Genomic DNA, 25,438 nt, shown 5'->3' with positions numbered 1-25,438 from the left:
CAGCATGCTCAGCATCTAGCTCAGAGAGTGTAATGATTATTATTACATGAGAGCCTTCCTATCTGCCTTTGCAAACCTGCCCAACTTCCCCTCTCCATTTGCAAACAACAACCCTACAGTTTAGCCAGACTGAATCACTTGTTCATTTGCATTTTACATTTCCACATTTCCATCTGCTTCCATTTTCTCTGCTCATTCACTTTTTTTTTTTGATAAATACTCAGAGGAAGTATCTCCTCCTAGAACATTCCTGCTCTTTTGAGGCTAGGTTAAATGCCAGTCTCTGTCATCATGTACATATTTTTATTATGGTATTTTTTTTATAGAGTAGTATAATTATGTCTTCTTTTCTGTTTGACACACTATATTGGGAGCTTTAAAAAAGCAAGGATAATGTTTCCTATTGCTATATCTGGCACACTGATGATCAGTATATATTTGTTGAATGAATCAATGATCAATATAGCAGGGTTGCTATATGTCTATCCATCTGTCTAATTTAACGTGATAAATGACATAATAAATAGATTCTTATTTTAATTAATTAATTGTTGAGACTGAGTCTCACTCTGTTGCCCAGGCTGGAGTGTAGTGGCATGATCTCAGCTCACTGCAACCTCTGCCTTCTGGGTTGAAATGATTCTTCTGCCTCAGCTGCCACAGTCTCCTGAGTAGCTGAGACTACAGACATGAGCCAACATGCCCAGCTAATTTTTGTATTTTTTGGTAGAGACAGGGTTTCACCAGGTTGGCAAGGCTGGTCTCAAATTCCTAACCTCAAGTGATCCACATGCCTCAGCCTCTCAAAGTGCTGGGATTACAGGCCTGATCCACCGTGCCCAGCCCTAATGAGTATTAATAGTTTTGAAAATATTCTGCAAAGACAAAGGACATAGAAATAAGTTCTACTTCCTTTGCTTTAAATTAGGAAGTGCTTCACAAAAAAGTTGAATAATGTCTTGAAGGGAAAACAAGGTTTCACCAGGTAGAGAAGAAAAGGAATGTCAGGCAAGAAGACTACGAATGGGAAGATGGTGTGAAAACTTATTCTATTGTGGGTAACAGAATTCTCCATAAAGGCTGAGAATGTCTGCTTGTGACTGTTGGTGACAGAGTGAGAGAAAAGTTAGAATAATTGGAATGAGACTAAAATGCAGACTATGGCCAAACCATGAAGGAATTTAAATGTAACATTTTGTTGTTGCTGCTGTCCTTACAGAGTCTCGGAATGTTTTGATTAGGGGAGTTTACAGAGTTCAGGCTGAGGTTTCATAAAAATCACTTATCGCAGTGTGGAGGACTGATCAGAAAGTAGACAGATGATGGAGGCAGGGAAACTGAGCAGCAGCTCACTGATCAAGAAGGAGAACCAATGAGGACTTTGTCACAGAGAGGAGGCAACCAATTTCATAGATGGTATGAAGGCTTGCTGAAGAAGGGTATGGTTGGGATGAGAACACAGAACATTCTATAAAAGTTCAAAATGATTGCTTAAAGTTAAGAATGTGTTAAGAATTTAGTCAATAATAAATATAAATGTTTTCATCTGCTTGTAAAATACAGGATATAAATATATTCCCTTAAAAGTTTTACATATCTTAAGAATCACTATAATATTTTGATCTCGCTTTAAATATATCGTATGCAACTTTTTAAAAAATTCATGAATGAATCTATTTTCTTAACAGAGGACTTTTCTTTTAAATCATATTATATGCTTGGACAATAAAAATTATTTTACGTTAATCAACAATTCAAAAATCTTAAAGCAAATTATAATTATTAGCTGTAAATGTTTATAATTATTTTTATTCCCCAACATTTCACAAACATAAAAACAGAACTTAGAAAAGCCTCCTGTTGAACTGAACATACCTCATTAGTGGCCTTGAAAGGCAAAATAATAATTCTAGAGGCAAACCATTGATTAATTATAGCTCCAAACTAAAGAAAAATTCAGTATTATGCCTAACATGTATATTTTGCTCTTAAAAGCCTAATTAAAAAAATGAATCAGCCTATAACTTTTTTGGCTTTTGTGGGGTCATTCTTTATTTATCAGTTATTTAAGATCATGCAAGTAAATTACTTTTCACTAATAAGTAAATTTGCAGTATATGAATTTACAAAGAACTTCTCACAGTTATTGTTAGAGGTTTACATATAGCATTAGTTGAAAAAGTTATTCACATTATAATTTATTTATGTGTAATATGATTTGGCTTTAGTATAATGTTCATTTCCCTCAAGTTCTGAATTCTTGGGTGATGCGTATTTTTAAATTTGTTCTACTTACCTGTTTACAATGTGTATAAATATTTACCATGCAGTTAAATAAACCATAGTGATCAGGGCAGAAATTAATTATTTGTCAGTGCTGATTGGGAAACAGGAAATTTAAGAATTACAAGGGTAAATCCTTGAATGAGATGATGATGATGATGATGATGATGATGATAATGATTTTGAGATGGAGTCTCACTCTGTCTCCCAGGCTGGAGTGCAGTGGCTCAATCTCAGTTCATTGAAACCTCCACCTCTCGGGTTCAAGTGATTCTCCTGCCTCAACCTCCCGAGAATTTTTTTTTTTTAGTGTAATAAATGCTCTAATAAGTAGACTGCAATTTTTAAACACCAGTAACTCTTCATAAGCACAAAGTTATAGGTCCCATGCTGCTAATTTGTGGGTCTTAAGTTATAAATTAAGAACTGTAAGAACTAGAAGCAGTTTAGGTCTTGAGTGTGGGGGTGATAGGAAGAAGGCAGGGAGTTCAATGCCTCTCTAGCTTTGAATTTGCAACCTATTATATGCTTTACTGTCTCTTTGACAGTCTGAGAAATAATAGCTGAGTTTTGGGCAGGTCTTGGAAGCCTGAGGTTTTATGAAAGATGGCATTTTGGCAGGGTCTCTAGAAGCAGAGGTGAGATCTAGATTCTTGGGCAAGGGGCCTGTGGATGGAGTGCTCCCTGGAGAAGGGGAATGAGTAGATAGGGCAGGTGAAAGAGCTCAGCAAGGTGGTGGAGCTCTGGAGCTCCAACTGAACCACACACTGCTCCCTCCTGGAGGCAAAGAGGCCACCTTGAGGCCCAAGCCAACACTCCAGACCAGAGGGCAGCTGAGGTGTTTTGCACTAGCTGGTAAAAGGGCATCTAATCCACCATAGCAGCAACTCCTGTGAGTTGTGTCTATTTTTAATCATTGCCACCTCTTTTACAGTGATCCTAAGGCAGAGGAAAGACCCCCCTGTTTGTCATAAGGTGAGATAGGGGCTGACAGAGTGGGGACGAGGACAACAAAAAGAGGAGATGATTATGAGTTGTAAAGCCTGCATTTAAATGGGGGAGTGGCAAAATGTGGGTGTGAATGAACTGTTTACATGAAGCGGGGGAAGCAGAAGAGAAGAGGTAATGTAGAAGCAACTTATTGCTGCATTTAAAGATAGTAGCAGGCAAGAGTGTGGGCGGGCATAAACCAGGCGGAGAGGGGTGATGAGCCCTGCTGGTTGATCACCAGGGCTTCAATTCTACCTGCACAAACAACAGCTGAATAAGGTTGCTCATTCACATGCACCTGCCTATGAAACCCTGCCATCTGCACTTTGAGAGCACAGTGTTCTCTTAGCCTTCATGAAGCTTTAAAATGACTTCCCCATCTACTACTTTCTGCATGAAGTGAAAAAGGCACATGAAAAGGATTTAGGCTTGGTAATATATAATGCTCTTCTACTTTTTTCTAATCTGTTTAAAGGATTAGTAAGAAAAGTAAATCTCCTCAGGCATAAATGCTTAAATTCTTTAGGATTCCTTGATGCACTTTTTAATTAATGAGAAAATTCAGTTGCAACATCTGCGTGCGTATATGTGTCTGTGTGTGTAGTCATTGCACAACTGAAGTCACAGTAGTAAGAAATTATATAGTATTTTACCTGTAACATATGAAACCCAGAGTAAAAGCAATATTCCCAAAGGAAACCCAGCTTGCTTCATTGAATAAGGCAATCCTGAAAAAAACATAAAATACCCCACCCCTCATATTAGCAAGACAGCTAGAAATACAGAAATTCCCCCCCAATTTCTGCATATAACAGGTAGAAATCAATGTATATTCTTATATGACATATTTGTAAATTGCACGTAGGACAGTATTAATATGAAATGTTAGGTATTAATACTTATTTTGGAATAAATTGTTATTAGCTTAGGGACGAGTCAGGAGAGCAAGTTTATGAGGTGATGGAATAAGACTTAGAAAGCAGCAAATGAAAAACAAAAGCCAGTTCACACAAATAACGTTGACTTTAGAATAAGAGTGACATAGCCCTGGAATATGTGGAAAGTCATTACCTCAAATCTTTCCTTACCTGCTAGCCAAGAAAGCAGACAGACAGGATAATAAAGAGCATAGAAGGGTTATGAAATATTAAGAAAGACAGACTCTGGAGTCAAAATTGGGCTATTATGTAGGAAAAAAATGAGAGGAAAATGAGAAGGAAAATATATTTTTTATAATGCTGAAAGGGATTATTTCTTATAATTTTGGGGGAAATGGACAATTTTAGATTATGGACTATAAAATATTGAAAACAAACACAGTTGAAATATTTCCACTCAAAATTTTATTCTCTGAAAAGTTTTCCCTTAAAGAAAATAGAACAAGCTGCTGAGCAGAATTCAGGGATATTGTTTAGCATTGCTGACATGGCTCAGTTTAACATGTTCACATCAGGAATTAGCTCTAGAATGCTGAGTACAGCTGCCCATACCTTCATGGAACATGGAGGTAGAATCGTAAACAAGTCTTTGCCCCTGCTTCCTTCTACTTTACCTCAGGTAACTCTATTTTATGTATGATTTGGGGGGCGGGGATAAAAAGACTATCCAAAGAAAAATGTAAAATCAAGAACGATATTAACTTGTGAAAAGTAGGAAAAGTAACTCAATCCAGATAAATGTTTGATTTTCAGAAGATGATAACTGAGAGGAAAATGTTGAAACTTTATAAAACACTGAATTCTCAAAAAGTATTGTATTTTGCAGGATTTTGTTTTGTTTTTTTCTTGTCTTTTCTGAGATAGAGTGTTTTCAGATACCAAAAAGAATAATAACCACTGAAAACATGGCTGCCTTTATTACTACAATGCAATGCACTCGACTCATTTTTTTTTCAGAAAATTTCCCTTGCTTCTAATACAATGGGAAAATATGAGCTATTTATTTCTTTTAATTCTGATTGTATGTCTCCTTTGGTAGGAAAATCATATTCATTTTCAATTAACAAATTTGCATTGTTGATGGAATGATATTTAAAATTAGTATATCATAATAATTTTGTACTTTAAAATTTAACATTGTATAGCTAGGTAAAGAATGTCTGAATTTAATTTTTCATAAGATTGGTATGTTTTCCTATTAAACTTTTGCACCTCCAATATTTACAAATATCTGGAAGTTTTATACTTCTAAAAGGTTAAAGAAAGATGATTCAAATGATGGACATTTCAGTAAGAGAAAAAAGTAATTAGGTAACACTAGCAATCAACCACGCAGCCTACAGCAAAAAGATTCACCACCACCCATATGCAGTTTCATCTTCATCCACCACATGTGGAAGATACTCTCAACTGTGGAAAGAGTGTGAATTGCAGCCCCATCTTCAGCATAAAAGACACTCATACATACTGTTACATTAAAAAAAAAAAGGCTTTTATGAAAGAAAATTACCAATTTTCTTATTTATTTTTTTCTTTAAAAATAATTAATGAAACTAGCAGCATAGCGAGTCTCAAATTTTGCTCTTTCATTTTAAATTTAAAACAAAACAAAATACACTTACCTATTATACCAGATCCTATAATTGAGTTGACGACATTAAAAAGAGCAGCAGACTGACAGGTTTTCTCTTTATACTCATGTTCATGTTCAAAAACAAGGGTTTCTCTGTCATCTAGATCTCTCTATTTTAATAGATAAAATAGCAATTATAAACAAATATTAGCTCAAAAAATTAGAAAGTAACAAATATGTAATGCAGGATACTAGCATGATATTTCTAGTCATAATAAGTAATGTCACTAATGAAAATAAAACAATGCCAGGATAACAGTAATAAAAAATAACAATAATAGCTGGTAATTCAACAGAGCTTGGTAAGCAAACTCCATCCTAAAATTTCCAGATTACAGCTGCCCCAGCTGCTAAGTACAGTAGCGGTTAGGAATTCAGTGATGTGATTCTGTGAAATTAAAGTGCCTGCTAAGGGGGGGAAAAAAACCCCCACAACCAACTCAGATTAAAGCAAAACTGTTTCTCCTAGAGAACTTTATACGGTGCTAAACTAAGACCCTAGGTGAAGGTAGCTGACTTGACCTGTTGCAAGATGAATAAAATTTCCAGAAAACTGGCTCCAGAACCTGCACAGTCTCTAGTTTTACCTGCGGCGGGATGACAGGCTCCTGCTCCTGGTAGCGCATGGCTGCGCGGTGGTCCTGAGCAGGTGGGAGATGCTGAGGCTGGGCTCCCGCTCGCACCCGGCCAGCCTCCTCCGCCACCTCGCACAGAGCCGAGGTCTGCGCGCGGCCGCAGAGCTGCAGCGAGCTGGTTCTACAGGCGCCTCCGGGCCCCCTCTGCAGGCAGCTAGGGCTGCAGCCCCAAATTCTCTAGGCTGTCGCAGCCTGGGGCGCTTTTCCACCGGAGTTCGCCCAAACGTATTTTTTCTCCGGATGAGGAGATGCTGCAGGATGTCTCCGATCCCGGCAGCTCTGTCTCCCCGCCTCCCCGCACCATACCCCCGCCTCCCTCAGAGAACAGGGAGAGCTACTCCTTCCCGGAGCTGCAGAGGACTTGTTCCACCCACGCTGCCCTGCCCAGATTGGACAGTTATGACGGCCTCGTTGCAGTCCGTCCTTAAGTTACCTGCTCTTTTGCTGGGTTCTGAAGCCCAGGTAAGAGCGCAGAAGCAGCCTTTGGCCCGTGGGACATCTTCCCTATTGGCACTTCCTCCTCGCTACACCTCTTTAATGGCAGAGACTGACGGGTGAATATTTAAGACTTTTATTGTAAATGGAAATCGAAAGACTCGTGAGAAAATGCATAGCAAAACAAAAAACTTTCCTAGGGTTTTAGCAAACTTGACCTCTGAGCATGCTTTGGTTGAAGGCTTCCCGGTAACTTTTTAGAAAAAGGAGCCATAGAGAAAATGAAGGTGGATTGTTACTGGATTCTGGAAATGAACCTTGAAAACGCTAAGAGAAGTACAAGGGCTTAGGAAAGGGATGACACCTACAGTGTCAGAGCTAGACAGAATCTTCAATGACCATCTATTCAGTCCTTTTACATTATAAATGAAGCAACAAGCCCAGAGAGTATTCAGTATCAGAGACAGAATGCATGAAAGAACAGCTTCAGGGCCAATAAGAGCGGGAATATGCCATCGTACTTACCAAATTCAGTCCTCCCTTGATATCCACAGGGGATTAGTTCCGGGACCCCTGAAGATACCAAAATCCAGGAATGTTCAGGTCCCTGATATTAAACGGCATGGTATTTGCATGTAACCCAGGCACATCCTCCAGCATACTTTAAATCATCTCGAGATTATGTGTAATACCTAAAACAATGTAAATGCTATTTAACTAGTTGTTATACTGTATTGTTTAGGAAATAAGAAAAAAGTCTGTATGGGTTCAGTATAGACACATCCAACCTAGCCCTAACTACATTTTGTTCTGGTTGAATGCATGGATGCGGAACTAGGGATATGAGGCCAACTGTACCTAATTAAAGAGGTTCTGTTTCATACATATTTGCTTACAATTATGAAAAAAGTTTTAAAACCATGGGAAAACAAAAGACTTATAAACTTTATATACACTCTGCTGTCAAATTAACAAATGTTAACATACTGTCATACTTTTCTCAAATTGTAAAAGTAAACACAATGTCTCAATAGGAACCCCCTTGACCTTCTCCATGCCTTTCCCCAGGCCTTCATCCCTAGAGTCATGGGTTCATCAAGTTAGTGTCATCTTTGCTATTCTTGCTTTTTATTTTAATTCATTCATTTATAGCCATAAACAATACATAACATTGGCTTTTGTGTTTTCAAGATTTACAAAGATGGTGCCATATTTTACATGTTATTTTTCCACTGGCATTTTTGTTTTCAGCATGTATGATATAGATATATGCAGATATGTTTTTTTCATTTTATCTAACACAATTAAGTATGGCTGACTTAACTGTTACCTACTGAGAGATATTAAGGTTGTTTCTCATTTTACTCTCTTCCAGAGCATAAATGTGACAGTTTCTCTAGATGTAGAAGTATTAGGTAGTAGGGCGTGAACACTTTCAACCTGATTATTATTATTTTTTTTTTGAGATGAAGTTTCACTCTTGTTGCCCAGGCTGGAGTGCAATGGTGTGACCTTGGTTCACTGCAACCTACACCTCCCATGTTTAAGTGATTCTCCTGCCTCAGCCTCAAAAGTGGCTGAGATTACAGGTGTCTGCTACCATGTCTGGCTAATTTTTAGTATTTTTGGTAGAGATAAGGTTTCACCATGTTGGCCAGGCTGGTCTTGAACTCTCATCTCAGGTGGTCCAGCAGCCTCGGCCTCCCAAAATGCTGGGATTACAGGTGTGAGCCACTGCACCTGGTCTTCATTAAATATTTTTAAATTGCTTTGTTAATTGATGATATGAACTTCACTTCTACCAACAGAGGTGGAATTCTTGTTTTTCTACATTGTCTGCAACATCAGGACTTACTTAATCTACTTTTTTTTAATGTTAAAAATAAACTACAATTTATTTAATTAAGCATAAAGTTACTTTCCCATTTGTCTACAACCACAGTACTGGTGGAGAAAACATCATCCTACCGTCCTGTTCCCACCGAAGTGACAAGAACCCAATGTTAGAAGGAGCCCTGTGAAGATCTGGTAACCTACCACAGGTTGAGTCTCCTGTTTCATTGCTACTCTGACGATGCAGAGGATTCCCTGGGCCTCTTGAGCCTCTTTCTTTACCGCCGGGAAGCAAAGGTGAGAGTTTGAGTGGACCCTCCAACAAAGTTGGAGGACAGAGAAAAGCTCTCGTTTCACATGAAGTTTCACCCATTGGTGAGGGATCATACGGGGAATGTTCTCTGCCAAATGCCCTATTTGGAACATCAAATGCATCAGGATCTCTTGCTAAGAGTTTAAATTTAAACTCTATTTCAGTTAATTTTTGTCTGCTGTGAGCATTTTCTTTCCTTAAATCATTGAGGTTTCCTTCAGCAGTCCGACCTGCCAACTGATTACGATGTGCTTTTTTCTCATAGGCAATAGTCCACCGTTGATAGTAGTGAATAGTTCTCTTGAGTTCCTCTTCGAGATCTTTGGCTCGCTTTCTATAGGTCTCCACCTCCTCGGTGGCATGGACGATCTTTTTGTCTACTTTAGAAAGTTTCTCTTCTTTCTCTAACTGGCTGTTTTCCTGTAGTGTTAATTTCCTATAGAACCTCATTTCATTTTCTTGATAGAACTGAGTCATTATTTTAAGTTTCTGTTGAAGCTTCCGATCCTCACTTTCTAAATGTGTGTTTTCTGACTGCAAAGATGCTTGTTGAGTCTGAAGATTTTTAATACACTGTGTAAGCTCTTCCTTTGTTTTTTCACCTTCAGATAACTGAAAATCAATTTGGTTTTTTTCTCCTTCCAAGATTTTTAAAGAAGTATTTAACTTAGCAGCATGAATCAGTTTCTTCAAAGCTCCTTTTGGAGGATGATCTAAGTAAGCACCATCTTCTGATTCGGTGTTCATTGCCAATTTCAAGTTCTCATCTTTCATTATGTCTTCTCCAAGCACAGCAGCCCAGTCTTTCATCTTCAGCAAGCGTTCAGTCAGAATCTCGATGTGATTGTCTTTATCATTTAGAACTTGCTCTGCGTGTACTCTGGAATCTTCCAATGTTATTTTCTGTTTATTAAGTTCACTCACTTGTTCTTTCCATACTTCAGCTTCTTGCAAAAGCTGTTTCTGGCTTTCCTGAAGTTGAGAATGTTCATTCAAGGCATCTTTTATTGCTATCTTCAGTCGTTCTTCATTCATTTGAGATATCTTCAAGATGATTTTGGCTTCAGCTACTTGCGATTTGAGGGATTTTGACTCATCTTCTAGAGACTGTATAGTTTTGGAAATATCTGCCATCAGTTGCTTTTGTTCAGAATGTTTTGATTTCTGTTCTTTTAACTATTTTTCGAGACCAAGTATCTCATCCTCAAGTTCATCATTGGACCTGTTCAGCTTTTCACATGTTGCCTCCAAACTTCGTGCCTCTGCTGCCTCCTCCTCAAAGCTGGCCTCCTTTAAAGACGACTCTATTTCACAGCTTTCATGCTCTTTTTTAAAGAGGGTAAGGTTTTCAAGTAGTTTACATTTTTTGTCAGTTAGTTCAGAAAGCACACCGGCAAGCTTTTTCTCTCTTCTCACATAAAGCCGACTTCTAATCGATCTCAAACTTCTCCACAAAAAAATGGGAACAGCAAAAAATCCAACAATAGCTGCCCATATCACGAATTCCCATGGAAACCCGTAAGAATTAGAATTTGCTGTCATATTTTGAGGCAGTGCTGCCACAACCCTGCGTAGCTCCACCAGGACCAACCCCATGTAGGGCTGAGGGGTAGACCTGGGCTCCTGCACACTGCTAAGGCTGCTCTGGCGGTTGCCACAGTAACTGGGGCAACAATAAGCAGAGGAGAACACGCAGCCTTCCATTTAGAACCCAAATACACGGGAGCAGACCATTGCAGAGCTGGCTGTGGGGGGAGCTAGGGGCACACATAGGCCTCACAGGCCCATGCTACCCACCTGCCCCCTTGTTATGCTTTATGTTCTGAGGCAGCACTAAAACCTGTATTTTATTTTTATTGCATTTTAGGTTTTGAGGTACATGTGAAGAACATGCAAGATAGTTGCATAGGTACACACGTGGCAGTGTGATTTGCTGCCTTCCTCCCCTTCACCTATATCTGGCATTTCACCCCATGCTATCTCTCCCCCTCCCCAACTCCCCACCCCCCACTGTCCCTCCCCTATTCCCCCCAACAGACCCCAGTGTGTAGTGCTCCCCTCCCTGTGTCCATGTGTTCTCATTGTTCAACACCCGCCTATGAGTGAGAACATGCAGTATTTCATTTTCTGTTCCTGTGTCAGTTTGCTGAGAATGAAGTTCTCCAGGTTCATCCATGTCCCTACAAAGGACACGAACTCATTGTTTTTCATTGCTGCATAATATTCCATGGTGTATATGCGCCACATTTTCCCAGTCCAGTCTATCATCGATGGGCATTTGGTTTGATTCCAGGTCTTTGCTATTGTAAACAGTGCTGCAATGAACATTCGTGTGCATGTGTCCTTATAGTAGAACGATCTATTGTTCTTTGGATATATACCCAGTAATGAGAATGCTGGGTCAAATGGAATTTCTATTTCTATGTCCTTGAGGAATCACCACACTGTCTTCCACAATGGTTGAAGAACTAATTTACACTGCCACCAACAGTGTAAAAGTGTTCCTATTTCTCCACATCCTCTCCAGCATCTGTTGTCTCCAGATTTTTTAATGATTGCCATTCTAACTGGCATGAGATGGTATCTCAATGTAGTTTTGATTTGCATTTCTCTAGTGACCAGTGATGATGAGCATTTTTTCATATATTTGTTGGCCTCATGAATGTCTTCTTTTGTAAAGTGTCTGTTCATATCCTTTGCCCACTTTTGAGTGGGCTTGTTTGTTTTGTTCTTGTAAATCTGTTTGAGTTCTTTGTAAATTCTGGATATCAGCCCTTTGTCAGATGGGTAAACTGCAAAAATTTTTTCCCATTCTGTTGGTTGCCGATTGACTCTAGTGACTGTTTCTTTTGCCATGCAGAAGCTGTGGAGTTTGATTAGGTCCCATTTGTCTATTTTGGATTTTGTTGCCAATGCTTTTGGTGTTTTGGTCATGAAGTCCTTGCCCACTCCTATGTCCTGAATGGTTTTGCCTAGATTTTCTTATAGGGTTTTTATGGTGTCAGGTCTTATGTTTAAGTCTTCAATCCATCTGGAGTTAATTTTAGTGTAAGGTGTCAAGAAGGGGTCCAGTTTTTGCTTTCTGCACATAGCTAGCCAGTTTTCCCAACACCACTTATTAAACAGGAAATCCTTTCCCCATTGCTTGTTTTTGTCAGGTTTATCAAAGATTGTATGGTTGTAGATATGTTGTGTTGCCTCTGATGCCTCTGTTTTGTTCCATTGGTCTATATCTCTGTTTTGGTTCCAGTACCATGCTGTTTTAATTACTGTAGCCTTGTAGTATAGTTTGAAGTCCGGTAGTGTGATGCCTCCTGCTATGTTCTGTTTACTTAGAATTGACTTGGCTATGCAGGCTCTCTTTTGGTTCCATATGAAGTTTAAGATGGTTATTTTCAGTTCTGTGAAGAAGGTCATTGGTAGCTTGATGGGGATAGCATTGAATCTGTAAATTACTTTGGGCAATATGGCCATTTTCACGATATTGATTCTTCCTAACCATGAACATGGAATATTTCTCCATCTGTTTGTGTCCTCTCCTATTTCATTGAACAGTGGTTTGTAGTTCTCCTTGAAGCGGTCCTTTACGTTCCTTGTTAGTTGTATTCCTAGGTATTTTATTCTTTTTGTAGCAATTGTGAATGGCAGTTCATTCTTGATTTGGCTCTCTTTAAGTCTGTTATTGGTGTAGAGGAATGCTTGTGATTTTTGCACATTGATTTTGTATCCTGAGACTTTGCTGAAGTTGCTTATCAGTTTCAGGAGATTTTGGGCTGGGACTATGGGGTCTTCGAGATATATTACCACATTGTCTGCAAAAAGAGACAATTTGGCTTCCTCCTTTCCAATTTGAATACCCTTTATTTCTTTTTTTTTGCCTGATTGCTCTGGCTAGAGCTTCCAATACTATATTGAATAGGAGTGGTGAGAGAGGGCATCCTTGTCTAGTGCCAGATTTCAAAGGGAATGCTTCCAGTTTTTGCCCATTCAGTATGATATTGGCTGTTGGTTTGTCGTAAATAGCTTTTATTATTTTGAGATATGTTCCATTGATACTGAGTTTATTGAAGGTTTTTAGCATAAAGGGCTGTTGAAGTTTGTCAAAGACCTTCTCTGCATCAATTGAGATAATCATGTGGCTTTTGTTTTTGGTTCTGTTTATGTGGTGAATTACGTTTATAGACTTGCATATGTTAAACCAGCCTTGCATCCCCAGGATGAATCCTACTTGATCATGATGGATAAATTTTTTGATGTGCTGTTGCAATTGGCTTGCCAGTATTTTATTGAAGATTTTTGCATCTATGTTCATCATAGATATTGGGCTGAAGTTTTCTTTTCTTTCTGAGTCTCTGCCGGGTTTTGGTATCAGGATGATGTTGGTCTCATAAAATGATTTGGGAAGGATTCTCTCTTTTTGGATTATTTGGAATAGTTTCAGGAGGAATGGTAACAGTTCCTCTTTGTGTGTCTGGTAGAATTCGGCTGTGAACCCATCTGGACCTGGGCTTTTTTTGTGTGGTAGGCTCTTAATTGCTGCCTCAACTTTAGATCTTGTTATTGGTCTATTCATGGTTTCGACTTCTTCCTGGTTTAGGCTTGGGAGGACACAAGTGTTTAGGAATTTATCCATTTCTTCCAGGTTTACTAGTTTATGTGCATAGAGTTGTTTGTAATATTCTCTGATGATGGTTTGAATTTCTGTGGGATCTTGGTGATTTCCCCTTTATTGTTTTTTATTGCATCTATTTGGTTATTCTCTCTTTTTGTTTTTATTAATCTGGCTTGTGGTCTGTCTATTTTGTTGATCTTTTCGAAAAACCAGCTCCTGGATTTATTGATATTTTGAAGGGTTTTTTTACATCTCTATCTCCTTCAGTTCTGCTATGATCTTAGTTATTTCTTGTCTTTTGCTATGTTCTGAGTTTTTTTGATCTTGCTCCCCTAGCTCTTTCAATTTTGATGATAGGATGCCAATTTTGGATCTCTCGACTCTTCTCATGTGGGCACTTATTGCTATATATTTTCCTCTAGAGACTGCTTTAAATGTGTCCCAGAGATTCTGGTATGTTCTGTCTTCATTCTCGTTGGTTTTGAAGAACTTCTTTATTTCTGCCTTCATTTCATTGTTTATCCAGTCAACATTCAAAAGCCAGTTGTTCAGTTTCCATGAAGCTGCGTGATTCTAAGTTAGTTTCTGAATTCTGAGTTCTAACTTGATTGCACTGTGGTCTGAGAGACTGTTTGTTATGATTTCCATTCTTTTGCATTTGCTGAGGAGTGATTTACTTCCAATTACATGGTCAATTTTAGAGTAGGTTTGATGTGGTGCTGAGAAGAATGTATATTCTGTGGATTAGGGGTGGAGAGTTCTGTTAATGTCTATCAGGTTTGCTTGTTCCAGGTCTGATTTCAAGTCCTGGATATCCTTGTTAATTTTCTGTCTATTTGATATGTCTAATATTGACAGTGGAGTATTAAAGTCTCCCACTATTATTGTGTGGGAGTCTAAGTCTCTTTGTAAGTCATTAAGAACTTGCCTTATGTATCTGGGCGCTCCTGTATTGGGTCCATATATGTTTAGGATCGTTAGCTCTTCTTGTTGTATCGATCCTTTTACCATTATGTAATGGCCTTCTTTGTCTCTTTTGATCTTTGTTGCTTTAAAGTCTATTTTATCAGAGATGAGAATTGCAACTCCTGCTTTTTTTTTTTTTTTGCTCTCCATTTGCTTGGTAAATCTTCCTCCATCCCTTCATCTTGAGCCTTTGTGTATCCTTGGATGTGAGATGGGTTTCCTGGATACAGCACACTGATAGGTTTTGACTTTTTATCCAATTTGCTAGTCTGTGTCTTTTGATTGGTGCATTTAGCCCATTTACATTCAGGGTTAATATTGTTACGTGTAATTTTGATACTGCCATTTTGATGCTAGCTGTCTGTTTTCCCCATTAGTTGATGCAGATTCTTCATTTAGTTGATGCTCTTTACCATTTGGTATGTTTTTGGAATGGCTGGTACTGGTTGTTCCTTTCTATGTGTTGTGACCCTTTCGCGAGCTCTTGTAAAGCAGGCCTCGTGGTGACAAAATCTCTGAGCACTTGCTTGTTCACAAAGGATTTTATTTTTCCTTCACTTATGAAGCTCAGTTTGGCTGGATATGAAATTCTTGGTTGAAAGTTCTTTTCTTTAAGGATGTTGAATATTGGCCCCCACTCTCTTCTGGCCTATAGGCTTTCTGCTGAGAGATCTGCTGTGAGTCTGATGGGCTTCCCTTTGTGGGTGACCCGATCTTTCTCTCTGGCTGCCCTTAGCATTTTCTCCTGATTTTCAACCCTGGTGAATCTGATGATTACGTGCCTTGGGGTTGCTCTTCTTGCGGAATATCTTTGTGGTGTTTTCTGTATTTCCTAGACTTAAATATTGGCCTGCCTTGCTAGGGTGGGGAAGTTTTACTGGATAATATCCTGAAGAGTATTTTCCAGCTTGGATTCATTCTCTTCGTCACATTCAGGTACACCTATTAAACGTAGATTAGGTCTCTTCATATACTCCCACATTTCTTGGAGACTTTGTTCATTCCTTTTTGCATTTTTTTCTCTAGTCTTGCCTTCTCATTTTATTTTATTGAGTTTGTCTTCGACCTCTGATATCCTTTCTTCTGCTTGGTCAATTCAGCTGTTGAAACTTGTGCATGCTTCGCGAAGTTCTCGTGCTGTGTTTTTCAGCTCCTTCAATTCACTCATATTCCTTTCTAAGTTGTCCATTCATGTTATCATTTCATCAAATCTTTTTTCAAGGTTCTTTGTTTCTTTGCATTGAGTTAGAACATGTTCTTTTAGCTCACAGAAGTTTCTCATTATCCACCTTCTGAAGTCTGATTCTGTCATTTCATCACACTCATTCTCCGTCCAGCTTTGTTCCCTTGCTGGTGAGGAGTTGTGATCCCTTGTAGGAGGAGAGGTGTTCTGGTTCTGGGTGTTTTCCTCCTTTTTGCACTGGTTTCTTCCCATCTTTGTGGATTTATCCACCTGTCACCTGTGTAGTTGCTTATTTTCAGATTGGGTCTCTGAGTGGACATCCAGATCATTGATGATGAAGTTATTTCTGTTTCTTAGTTTTCCTTCTAACAGTCTGGCCTCTCTGCTGTAGGACTGCTGAGGATCCCCTGCTTGCCTGGGGATCACCTGCAGCAGCTGCAGAACAGTAAGGGTTGTTAGCAGTTTCTTCTTCTGCTATCTTTGTCCCAGAATGATGCCTGCCAAATGTCAGTCTGATCAGTCCTTTGTGAGGTGACTCTTTGGATATACGGGGGTCAAGGAGCTGCTTGAGGAGATAGTCTGTTCTTTATAGGAGCTCGAATGGTGAGCTGTGAGCTCTGTTGTTCCTTTAGAGCTGTAAGGCAGGTACGTTTAGATCTGCTGCAGCAGAACTCATCACCCCCCCTTTTTTTCCCCAGGTGCTCTGTCCTGGGGCATTAGGGCTTTATTTATGAGTATTTGTTATGCTGCTGCCTTTTTTTCCAGGGCTGCCCTGCCCAGCAAAGAGGCAGCCTAGTCACTGTCTGCCTGCAGAGGCTTTGCTGAGCTGCTGTGGGCTCTGCTCTGCTGCTGTGTGAACTTCCCTTCAGTCCTGTTTATATGGGCATGGTTAGAACTGCCTCGGCAATGGTGGCTCACCTTTGTAATTGCGGACTCTCTTTGTTATGGTGAGTTGCCTCAGCAATGGCAGGCTGCCTCAGCAATGGCAGACTACCTCCATAGGGTCAGAGTGCCTCGGTAATGGTGGACACCCCTCCCCCACAGAGCTGGGCTGTCCCAGGTTCAGCTGTGCTTGCCGTGAAACTCTCAACCCCGAGCATTTCCAATTGCCATTTTTTTTTTGTGGGGGTGGGACCTGCTGAGCCTGATCACCTGGCTCCCTGCCTCAGAGCCTTTTTTTTTTAAGTTGAATGGTTGACTCCCTCCCAAATGTTCTAGTCGCCTGCTGAAAGGGCGCCAGGATCTGTTTGACTTCCCGTGTGGCAACCCACTGTGCTGGCTGAAACAACAGCACTGCCTGGGAATCTCCTGGCCTGGCTCACTGTTTCAGACCCCTGTTTAATCAGATGAATGGGTGAATCTGCATTCTTGGAGCTCCAATTGCTAGCTTAACAGGGCAACCAGACCAGTGTATTTTGTAGTGAGAACCGCCGCACCATGGCACTGGTAAAACAGCTGCACCAGCTGAAACAGCCACACTGGCCAAAACAGCCACACTAGCGACCCATGGGGCTCCTCTGCCTGGGAATCTCCTGGTCTGTGGGCAATAAAGATTCATCTGGAAATGCAGCGTCCACTCACCCTCTGTGCTTTCACTGGGAGCTGCAATCCTGAGCTGCTCCTAAAAGGCCATCTTGGATCTTCCTCACTTAATCTATTTTTTAAATTTCATTGTTCTGCTGAATTTTTAGGTGGTGTATAATTAGTGTATAAATTTGCAGTGTCCTAATTTACATTGAGGTGGAAGATACTTTATATAGTAATTAAATATTTGCATTGTTCTTTTTGTGAATTTCATTTTATTTGCCCATTTGATTTGGGTTGTGAATTTTTTCTATTGATTTGTAAGCATGTTTTATGTATTTGGGGTGGCAACCCTGTTTCAGTTATATGGTTTGTACATGTATTCTCCCAGCTTCTCACTGTTAAAATGGTTTTTCTTATTAATTCTGTGAAGTTACAATTTTAATATTAGTAATCTTAATCCTAATAGATTTGCACTGAGAAGGAAAAATTATAACCCTATTTTACTCAAAAATGTATGTATGCAAAAATTCCAGGAAAAATGTTAGCAAATTGAATCTATCTGTTCATGAAAGAGTTAAGAAATCATAACCAAGTTGAATATAGGCCAACTATGAAAGAATGGCTTAATTAACAATAAATTTTATAAATATAATTTTCAACATTAATAAGTAAGAAAAAAACATGTTATTTCACTAGATTTGGGAAAAGACACTTGATAATATTGAATTCTTGATTTAAAAAAAAAACTCATTGTAAATCAAAAATATAATACAACTTCCTATAGTGATAAACTATAGCAAAGTATTTTCATTATGGGGAAATTTTGGAAGTATTTCCATTTAATCAGAAGTGAAAAAAATTAATGATTGTGACTTTTATTTAACTTGATATTGGCTTTCCTTGTTTAAAGCAGTAAGAAATAAAAGAGAAATCAGATATGAGAATTGGAAAGCTAAAAATAAAATTGTCATCATTTTTAGATGATACAATTTTTTTGTATAGAAAAATCCAAAATAATCTGAGAGAAAATAATTAGAAATAAGTAGAGAGTTTAGGGAGATGATTAGTATAAGATTAGACTAAGAATATATTAATTTCTACACAGCAACAGCAAACAACTAGATCTTATAATTAAAAAGTATATAATAGTATCAGAGAATATTTAATACTAAGGAATAAATCCAACCAAGGAGAAAAATGTACACAGTCTCTTCAGAGAAAAATATAACAATCAAAATATATTAAAGAAGGCCTAAATAAATTGGGAGGCATACCATATTTATGAATTAGAAAAAATATTCTAAAGATATCAAATCTGACCAAGTTGATCTATTGATTAATACAATTAATTTTCCCACCACATTGACCACAAATCTCTGTCAAACTTTTCTTTTTTTAATTACAAAAGAAAAATGTTTTTTTCAAAGTAGAAAATAAAAAGGAGAAATTTTAAATGTTCGGGTATTTCCACTCTCAGTTATAACCTTATTTTAAATATTTTTTTCAATATATTAGGTTGGTACAAAAGTAATTGCAGTTTTTGCCATTAAAGACAAAGCCTAATATTTGCATTAGCCTAATGTTATATGTGTCTCTGTATGTATGTGTTGTTGTGTGTGTGTGTGTGTGTGTGTGTGTGTGTGTGTGTATAGGCTCTGTGGTGGTCTTAAAATATGTCCACAAATTTTCTGACACTCCTCTTTTCAAGAAGTGGAGCTTAACCCCCTTTCCTTTGAGTGCAGGTAGTATTTAGTGACCTACTTTCAATGAACAGCATATGACAGAAGTGATGTGTGTACAATCTGATACTAAGTCATATTCATTGTGGATTCTGCCTTGTTCTCTTTCAGACAACTCACTTTGGGAGAAACCAACCGCTATGTCATGAGGAAATTCAAACTACCTATGGAGAGAGGCCCACGTGTTGAGGAAGTAAAGCCTCTTCCCAATACCACATGAGTGAGAAATACTAAAAGGGGATCCTCTAGCCCCAATCAAGTTTTCATATGACTGCAGCCCCTGCCAGCATCCTAACTGCAACCTCATAAAAGACCATAGCAACGGCCAGGTGTGGTGGCATATGCCTGTAATGTCAGCATTTTGGGAGGCTGAGGCAGGCGGATCAGCTGAGGTAAGGAGTTCAAAATTAGCCTGGCCAACATGGCAAAACCCCGACTCTACTGAAAATACAAAAATTAGCCAGGTGCAGTGGCATATGCCTGTAGTCCCAGCTATTTGGGAGGCTGAGGCAGGATAATCACCTGAACCCAGGAGGCAGAGGTTGCAGTGAGCCAAGATAGTGCCACTGCACTCCAGCCTGGGTGACAGAGTGAGAGTCTGTCTCAAAATAAAAAAGACTCTAGCAAGGACCCCTTAACCAAACTGCTCCCACAGCTTTGGCCCACAAAAATGTGAGATAATAATTTATTTTTTTAGGTCACTAAATTTTGACATTGTTTGTTATTCATCAATAGATAACTGATATAGGCTCTTTCTATACATATTTTTTGATGAGTTTTTAAAAGAACTGTTTCTTAATTTCATAAGTATTATTTAATATAATTTCAAAATATTATATTCTCAATGAGAAAAGTCAACAAAAAAGAGACACATAAAATCACTAACAATTCTCCCACGCAGAGGTAAACGAAGTTATCATTTTAGAACCCTACAGTTTAGTCAGATTATACAGTATTTGGCTTGTTGAGGTATATATTCACATATGCAAAAATAGTTTTATTTAGTCTGTCTTAGCCCCAGGCAGAGGCTATGGAAACCTGACTTTCACAAATATAGAGAGCCTTAATTTGAGCTTTTTATCGAATTATATAATTGTGTAGATCATATGCTAAGTCTTTGTAGGATTATTATGTTTCATCATTATTTGGTTACAGTCTAGACGAGGTGACTTCCAAGGATACCTAGCTCTCTTAGAAATAATAAAAGAAGACTCTATCTTGGCAGAAATGTGAATTTAGAAGCCTCTCCCTGATGTCTAATCTGACTCCTTTCTAATATTAATTAAGGTTCAAATTTGGATGACACTAGAGATAATAACTTTCAATCCAGATCCCTGGGAAAGAGTTACTTTTTCCTCAACCTTAGAAATGAGTCTGTAAGAGGAGTACTTTTATGCATGTGTGTGAAAAACTGGATGCTTGATATTCTCCACAGTATTGGGTTATTGGCTTAATTGTTGTAACAAACAGAGCACTGATATGCAGAGTTTTGTACAAGATAGACCTTACTTTCTCTTTTTCAGTTTTCCAGATGTAGGAGTCCTCAGTCTTTGCTGGGAAGTCTTCTCGGATATGTTCAACTAAATAATCAAAACATATCATTTTTTTAGGATTAATCACCTTAAACATTTTTGTAAATATTTTTTGTGAGTATTTTGTAAATGTTTTCTGTATTACGTACCTTACTATGAAATAATACCTTATTTGTGTGGTACCATATTATTATTATTGTGTAATTAAGGTACTTCCATGTTTTCCAATTGTAATCATTAGAATTCTGTAAGTTTGCTACAGTGACATTTCTGGATAGGAGTCATAGTGGATGGGGCGCTGCTAATAAATTTAGTGTAAGTAAGCCCTGGTTTGCCCAAGACAGTTCTCATTTAGGGTTCTTGTCCCAAGTAGCATTGCATTAATCCATTCTTGCATTGATATAAAGAAATACCTGAGACTGGGTAATTTGTAAAGAAAAGAGGTTAATTGGCTCATGGTTCTGCAGGAGGTACAGGAAACATAATACTGGTATCTGCTTCTGGGGAGTCCTCTGGAAGCTTAAGATCACAGCAGAAGGCAAAGCAGGAGCAAGAGAGCCAAAGAATTGCTACACACTTTTAAATAAGCCGATCTCAAGGGAACTCGCTATGGTGAGAACAGTACCATGGGGAATGGTGCTAAACCATTCATGAGAAATCTGCCCCCATGATCCAGTTACCTCACACCAGGCACCATCTGCAACACTGGGGATTATATCTCAATATGAGATTTGGGTGGGGACACACATCCAAACTATATCAAGCATCTTTGTTATTCTCAGAAATGTCCCTGTTGGGCTGAGAGGTTACAATATCATGCTACAAAGGGACCTATGGGGCAATAATCTCACCTAGTATGTACATAACACTTCACAGTTATCTCCTGTGGAATCCAAGCTGAGAAAGGATGCAGATCGTAAAAACATGCATTTTGGGTTATTTAGTTAGTATAGTGTATTGGGAATGCAGGCACTGGAATCAGAAAAAAAAAATGGGTCTGAATCAAAGTTCAAGAGAGATCTTGGCAAGTTGCTTCATTCTTTGAACCTTAAAGTACTTATCTGTAAAAAGAGAAAACTAAGTGTACCTCTCTCAAAGCAGTAGTTGTGGAAATTAAATGAGATAACTTTAAAAATTTTAGTTGACATATAATAATTGTACATATTTATGAGGTGCAGAGTGATATCTGATACATGTATAAAATGTGTAATGATAACATCAGGATAATTAGAATATCCATCACCTCATTGATGATTTATTTGTGTTACGAGCATTCAACATTTTCCCTTCTTTCTTTTTGAACATAGACAATAAACTGTTACCTATGACCACGCTGCAGCATGACAGAACACTGGAACTTATTTCTTCTATCTAGCTGTAACTTTGGAGATGATCTAGACTTCTCTTAGTTTCCTAAGGCTGCTGTAATAAAGAACCATGAACTGGGTGACTTAAAACAACTGAATTTTATTGTCTCACAGTCCTGAAGGCTAGAAGTCCCAAATCAAGGCACCAGCAGAGCCATGCTCCCTCTGAAACCTGCAAGGGAGAACCCTTCCTGCTTCTTGTGGTTGGCTTGTAGATGCAACACTACAATCCCCCATCTTCACACTGCATTTTCCCTGTGTCTCTACACACTGTTTCCTCTGTGCATGACTTACCTGTGTCTGAGTTCAAATTACCCCCTCCGTTTTTTCAAAAATTAGGATACCTATTATATTAAATTAGGGCCCATCCTAATGGCCTCATCTTAACTTGACTATACCTGTACCTACATCTGTTTCCATAGAGGGTCATATTCTTAGGTAGCAGGGGTTAGGACATCAACATATCTTTTCAGGGAGACACAATTTAACCCATAATGCTATTTTTAAAGCATTTATTTGTTTGGCTTATAATAGTCTCTTATTGATGTTTTCTGTTCATATATTCAAACAGAAAAATACTTTGTTAGGTCAAAATCATATAAGGTAGAGGGAATTTTGGTCACTGCAAGAGAAACTGCTATTTGGCTTTAAATATTTATTTTTCCTTCTTTCACCCTAAAAGAGACTCTTGACTGTGGCTACCTGGAAAGAGAACTGAAATGTACATTTTGAGTAGGGACACAAGCCTAACCATTTCAGGGAGGATATGTCAATACCTGATAAGGAGAATAAGATAAAAACATGTATTATTGGGATAAATAAAATAATAAGGAGAAACAAATGTTTGGAACCAAATAAAGGTAGGTTCCGATTAGTTTTATTGTCATTTCTCATTACTTTTTATTTGTAATATTGTCTTTTATTACATACTTTCCTCCTTTTAACTTTGGGGGTACCGTGGGCCTGTTGCTAGACAAACAGTAGCAAAGGTGCTCGACTTGCAAAGATATAAAATACATTTTTGATATGTGAAGCACTATGAACGTTTCATGAGTTAAAGATAATATGTCATAATAAGTGGCTTCATTCTTATTAGTGGTCGATTTCTCTATATCAGCCATGTGAGAAAATGAAGTGAAAGCAAGAATGCAGCAAGGCATGTTTCCCCCTTGAATTCTTGGTATCTCTAACTTTTTTTTTTTTTTTTTTTTTTTTTTTTTGAGACGGAGTTTCGCTCTTGTTACCCAGGCTGGAGTGCAGTGGCGCAATCTCGGCTCACTGCAACCTCCCCGCCCTGGGTTCAGGCAATTCTCCTGCCTCAGCCTCCCGAGTAGCTGGGACTACAGGCACGCGCCACCGTGCCCAGCTAATTTTTTGTAATTTTTAGTAGAGACGGGGTTTCACCATGTTGACCAGGATGGTCTCCATCTGTTGACCTCGTGATCCACCCGCCTCGGCCTCCCAAAGTGCTGGGGTTACAGGCTTGAGCCACCGCGCCCGGCCCGGTATCTCTAACTTTTAACAAAAATTTTTTACAAAAAACATTGTTTTTAATTTCAGTTGATTATTTTCCCTTTCCTTAGCTGTGTTCATTTCTCAGAGTGCTTGCATCTATTTCTTACTAACATAATATCCTAAGATATTTTCTAAAAAATATCAGTATGAATGAAGTGAACACTTGCCACAGGAGCCCAGCCTGACTTTTAAAAGAAATATGAAAATAGTGTGGATAAGAATGATATGAATCCATTTAGATTTGTTATAAATATTACTACCTTCTTCAACTCAATGTCCAAAAGGACCGTCATGTCCCTAAGGGCTAGAAAAGGAAGAACTCAGACAGCAGCCACGTTCCCATGACCTTGCTTTGCAGGGGCCTGACCCAGATGTGGTGGGAAGCACAAGACAGCAAATCTCTTACTGAATCTTTTTATGCATGGGCTTGGCCTGGACTTAAATGTCCCTGCTACAATGACTTTAAAAAATGATGATTAAATAATGTAAAACATATTGCAAATAAAATGTAAATTATCTAAAGGAAAGAAGCCACAGACTGAAAGATTGGAAATGTTTACAAGTTGCAAAATCCAAACTAAACCATATGAAGACAGCGTGGAGTGTGTGTGTGTGTGCACACGCTTGTGTGTCTGTTGTAAGAATCAGGTAATGTGTCCTACTGAAAAACCTGTACATTTTACCAATTGGTATCTTTTGAGGAAAATAAGAGCAATCTAACAGTTGAATGCACACATGCATATGTACACACACACACACTCACACTCACACAGACTTTAAATGCTTGAGAAGACTGAAAATAAACCACATACACTGTTGCCTTTAGCTTAAATAGCCAGTGGCTCTCAAGGCACTGTAACTCCTTTTAGACTCAGTTAGAGGGAAAAAACTATGTTTATTTTCATTTTTATATTTTTCTATGCCCTAGTTAGAAGAAATAAATCCTCTTAGAAATTTCCTTTGAAGTGATTTTCTATTCCACAGCAAACTCTTGAATTATTACTATTTCATGATTCATTGGTTGTAGGTTCTGTGTTGGTTCAAATTATCTCTAGTTACTTTTCTGGTAGCTACTAACTAGCATATTTTTTGTGGGATGTGTCAGCTGATAATATTCAAGGGAGGCAACTTAACTCCTTCAGTGATTTCAGCGATAATAAAAATATTCACAAGACACATGGTCTTTAGTAGTTAAAAGTTTCATAATGCATATGCACAATACCATGTTCTGGTCCTTCACGAAACAGGAAGTCTGGGTTCCAGAATTAATATTGTGAAGAGCTCATATCTTCTGGTGGTTCATTGGGTTACACAGTATCTCTGGAGAATGGGATTTGGGGCCCAGAAAATGGTGCAAACATTTAAAAACTTTTTCATCATGTCACCAGGTAGCCCAAATAGATCTGTCTCAGATGGAAATCTAGGAATTTCTTTTTCTTTCTTTGCTAGTCTCCTTTTTCACCCCTTCCCTCCACCAACTTCCTTAATCTATCTTTTCTTCCTCTTTCTTCCCAGAGACTGGATTCCATTTTGGATGGAGTGGTGTTGAGTCTTTACTATTTCACGTCAGATTTAGGTCCTTATCATCGTGCTCAATGGAACAAGGAAAGGCTGATGCTTCTTAACACTATTAACTGCTACTTATGCCTTAACATCTGCACAATTTCTATTTGCTCTTTTTAAAACTCTTTCCTCACCATTTTAATTTGTAGCATCTCCCCCTCCCACATACATCCTTCAAAGGAAGGAGCACCAGGATCTGCAGTTTTATGAAATTGGTTGAGATGGCGGAAGCATCAAGATTTTCTTTTTTAGGCAATCCGATTGGAACCAGAAGGGTGGCGGTGATTGGTGACGTTACTTGTTTGTCTGGAAGTTGCACTGGCATAGCAAACATGGTGTAATTAAGACACAACTTTATTTTTCTCCCTCACTTT

At 38.5% G+C, this 25,438-nt stretch overlaps 2 protein-coding genes and 1 long non-coding RNA gene across 10 annotated transcripts in view; 1 reads left to right on the top strand and 2 right to left on the bottom strand.

Moving 5' to 3' along the window:
• Positions 1-7,455, bottom strand: part of SLC38A11 (solute carrier family 38 member 11) — a 59,730-nt gene extending 52,275 nt beyond the window's left edge. For 7 of the 8 annotated variants that reach the window (XR_004744612.3, XM_078327521.1, XM_078327520.1 and 4 more), the window contains exons 1-3: positions 6,432-6,721; positions 5,834-5,954; positions 3,927-4,001 (exon numbers count right to left, since the gene is read on the bottom strand). Coding sequence is in view for 4 of the 8 variants with exons in the window: in XM_008998787.5 (XP_008997035.2) it covers positions 3,927-4,001; positions 5,834-5,954; positions 6,432-6,470 (235 nt within the window). In the remaining 4 variants the exon portion in view is untranslated. Of the gene's footprint in view, positions 1-3,926; positions 4,002-5,833; positions 5,955-6,431; positions 6,722-7,439 lie in introns of those variants that run through there. The other variant, XM_078327524.1, reaches the window with a different exon arrangement.
• On the bottom strand, positions 7,446-10,706 carry LOC144576649 (melanoma inhibitory activity protein 2-like). The gene is given in 2 exon segments (XM_078327518.1): positions 7,446-7,606; positions 8,952-10,706. Coding segments are annotated over 2 exon segments (1,734 nt in total). The 5' UTR covers positions 10,657-10,706; the 3' UTR covers positions 7,446-7,577.
• Positions 8,911-21,945, top strand: LOC144576650 (uncharacterized). The gene is made up of 3 exons (XR_013518900.1): positions 8,911-9,044; positions 19,199-19,479; positions 20,611-21,945. It is a non-coding gene; the product is annotated as an uncharacterized LOC144576650 (long non-coding RNA).
• Positions 21,946-25,438: the final 3,493 nt, after the last annotated feature.

This window comes from Callithrix jacchus, chromosome 6 (genome assembly GCF_049354715.1).
Source record: "Callithrix jacchus isolate 240 chromosome 6, calJac240_pri, whole genome shotgun sequence".
NCBI lineage: Eukaryota > Metazoa > Chordata > Mammalia > Primates > Cebidae > Callithrix > Callithrix jacchus.
This window is presented reverse-complemented; position numbering and strand designations above follow the sequence as displayed.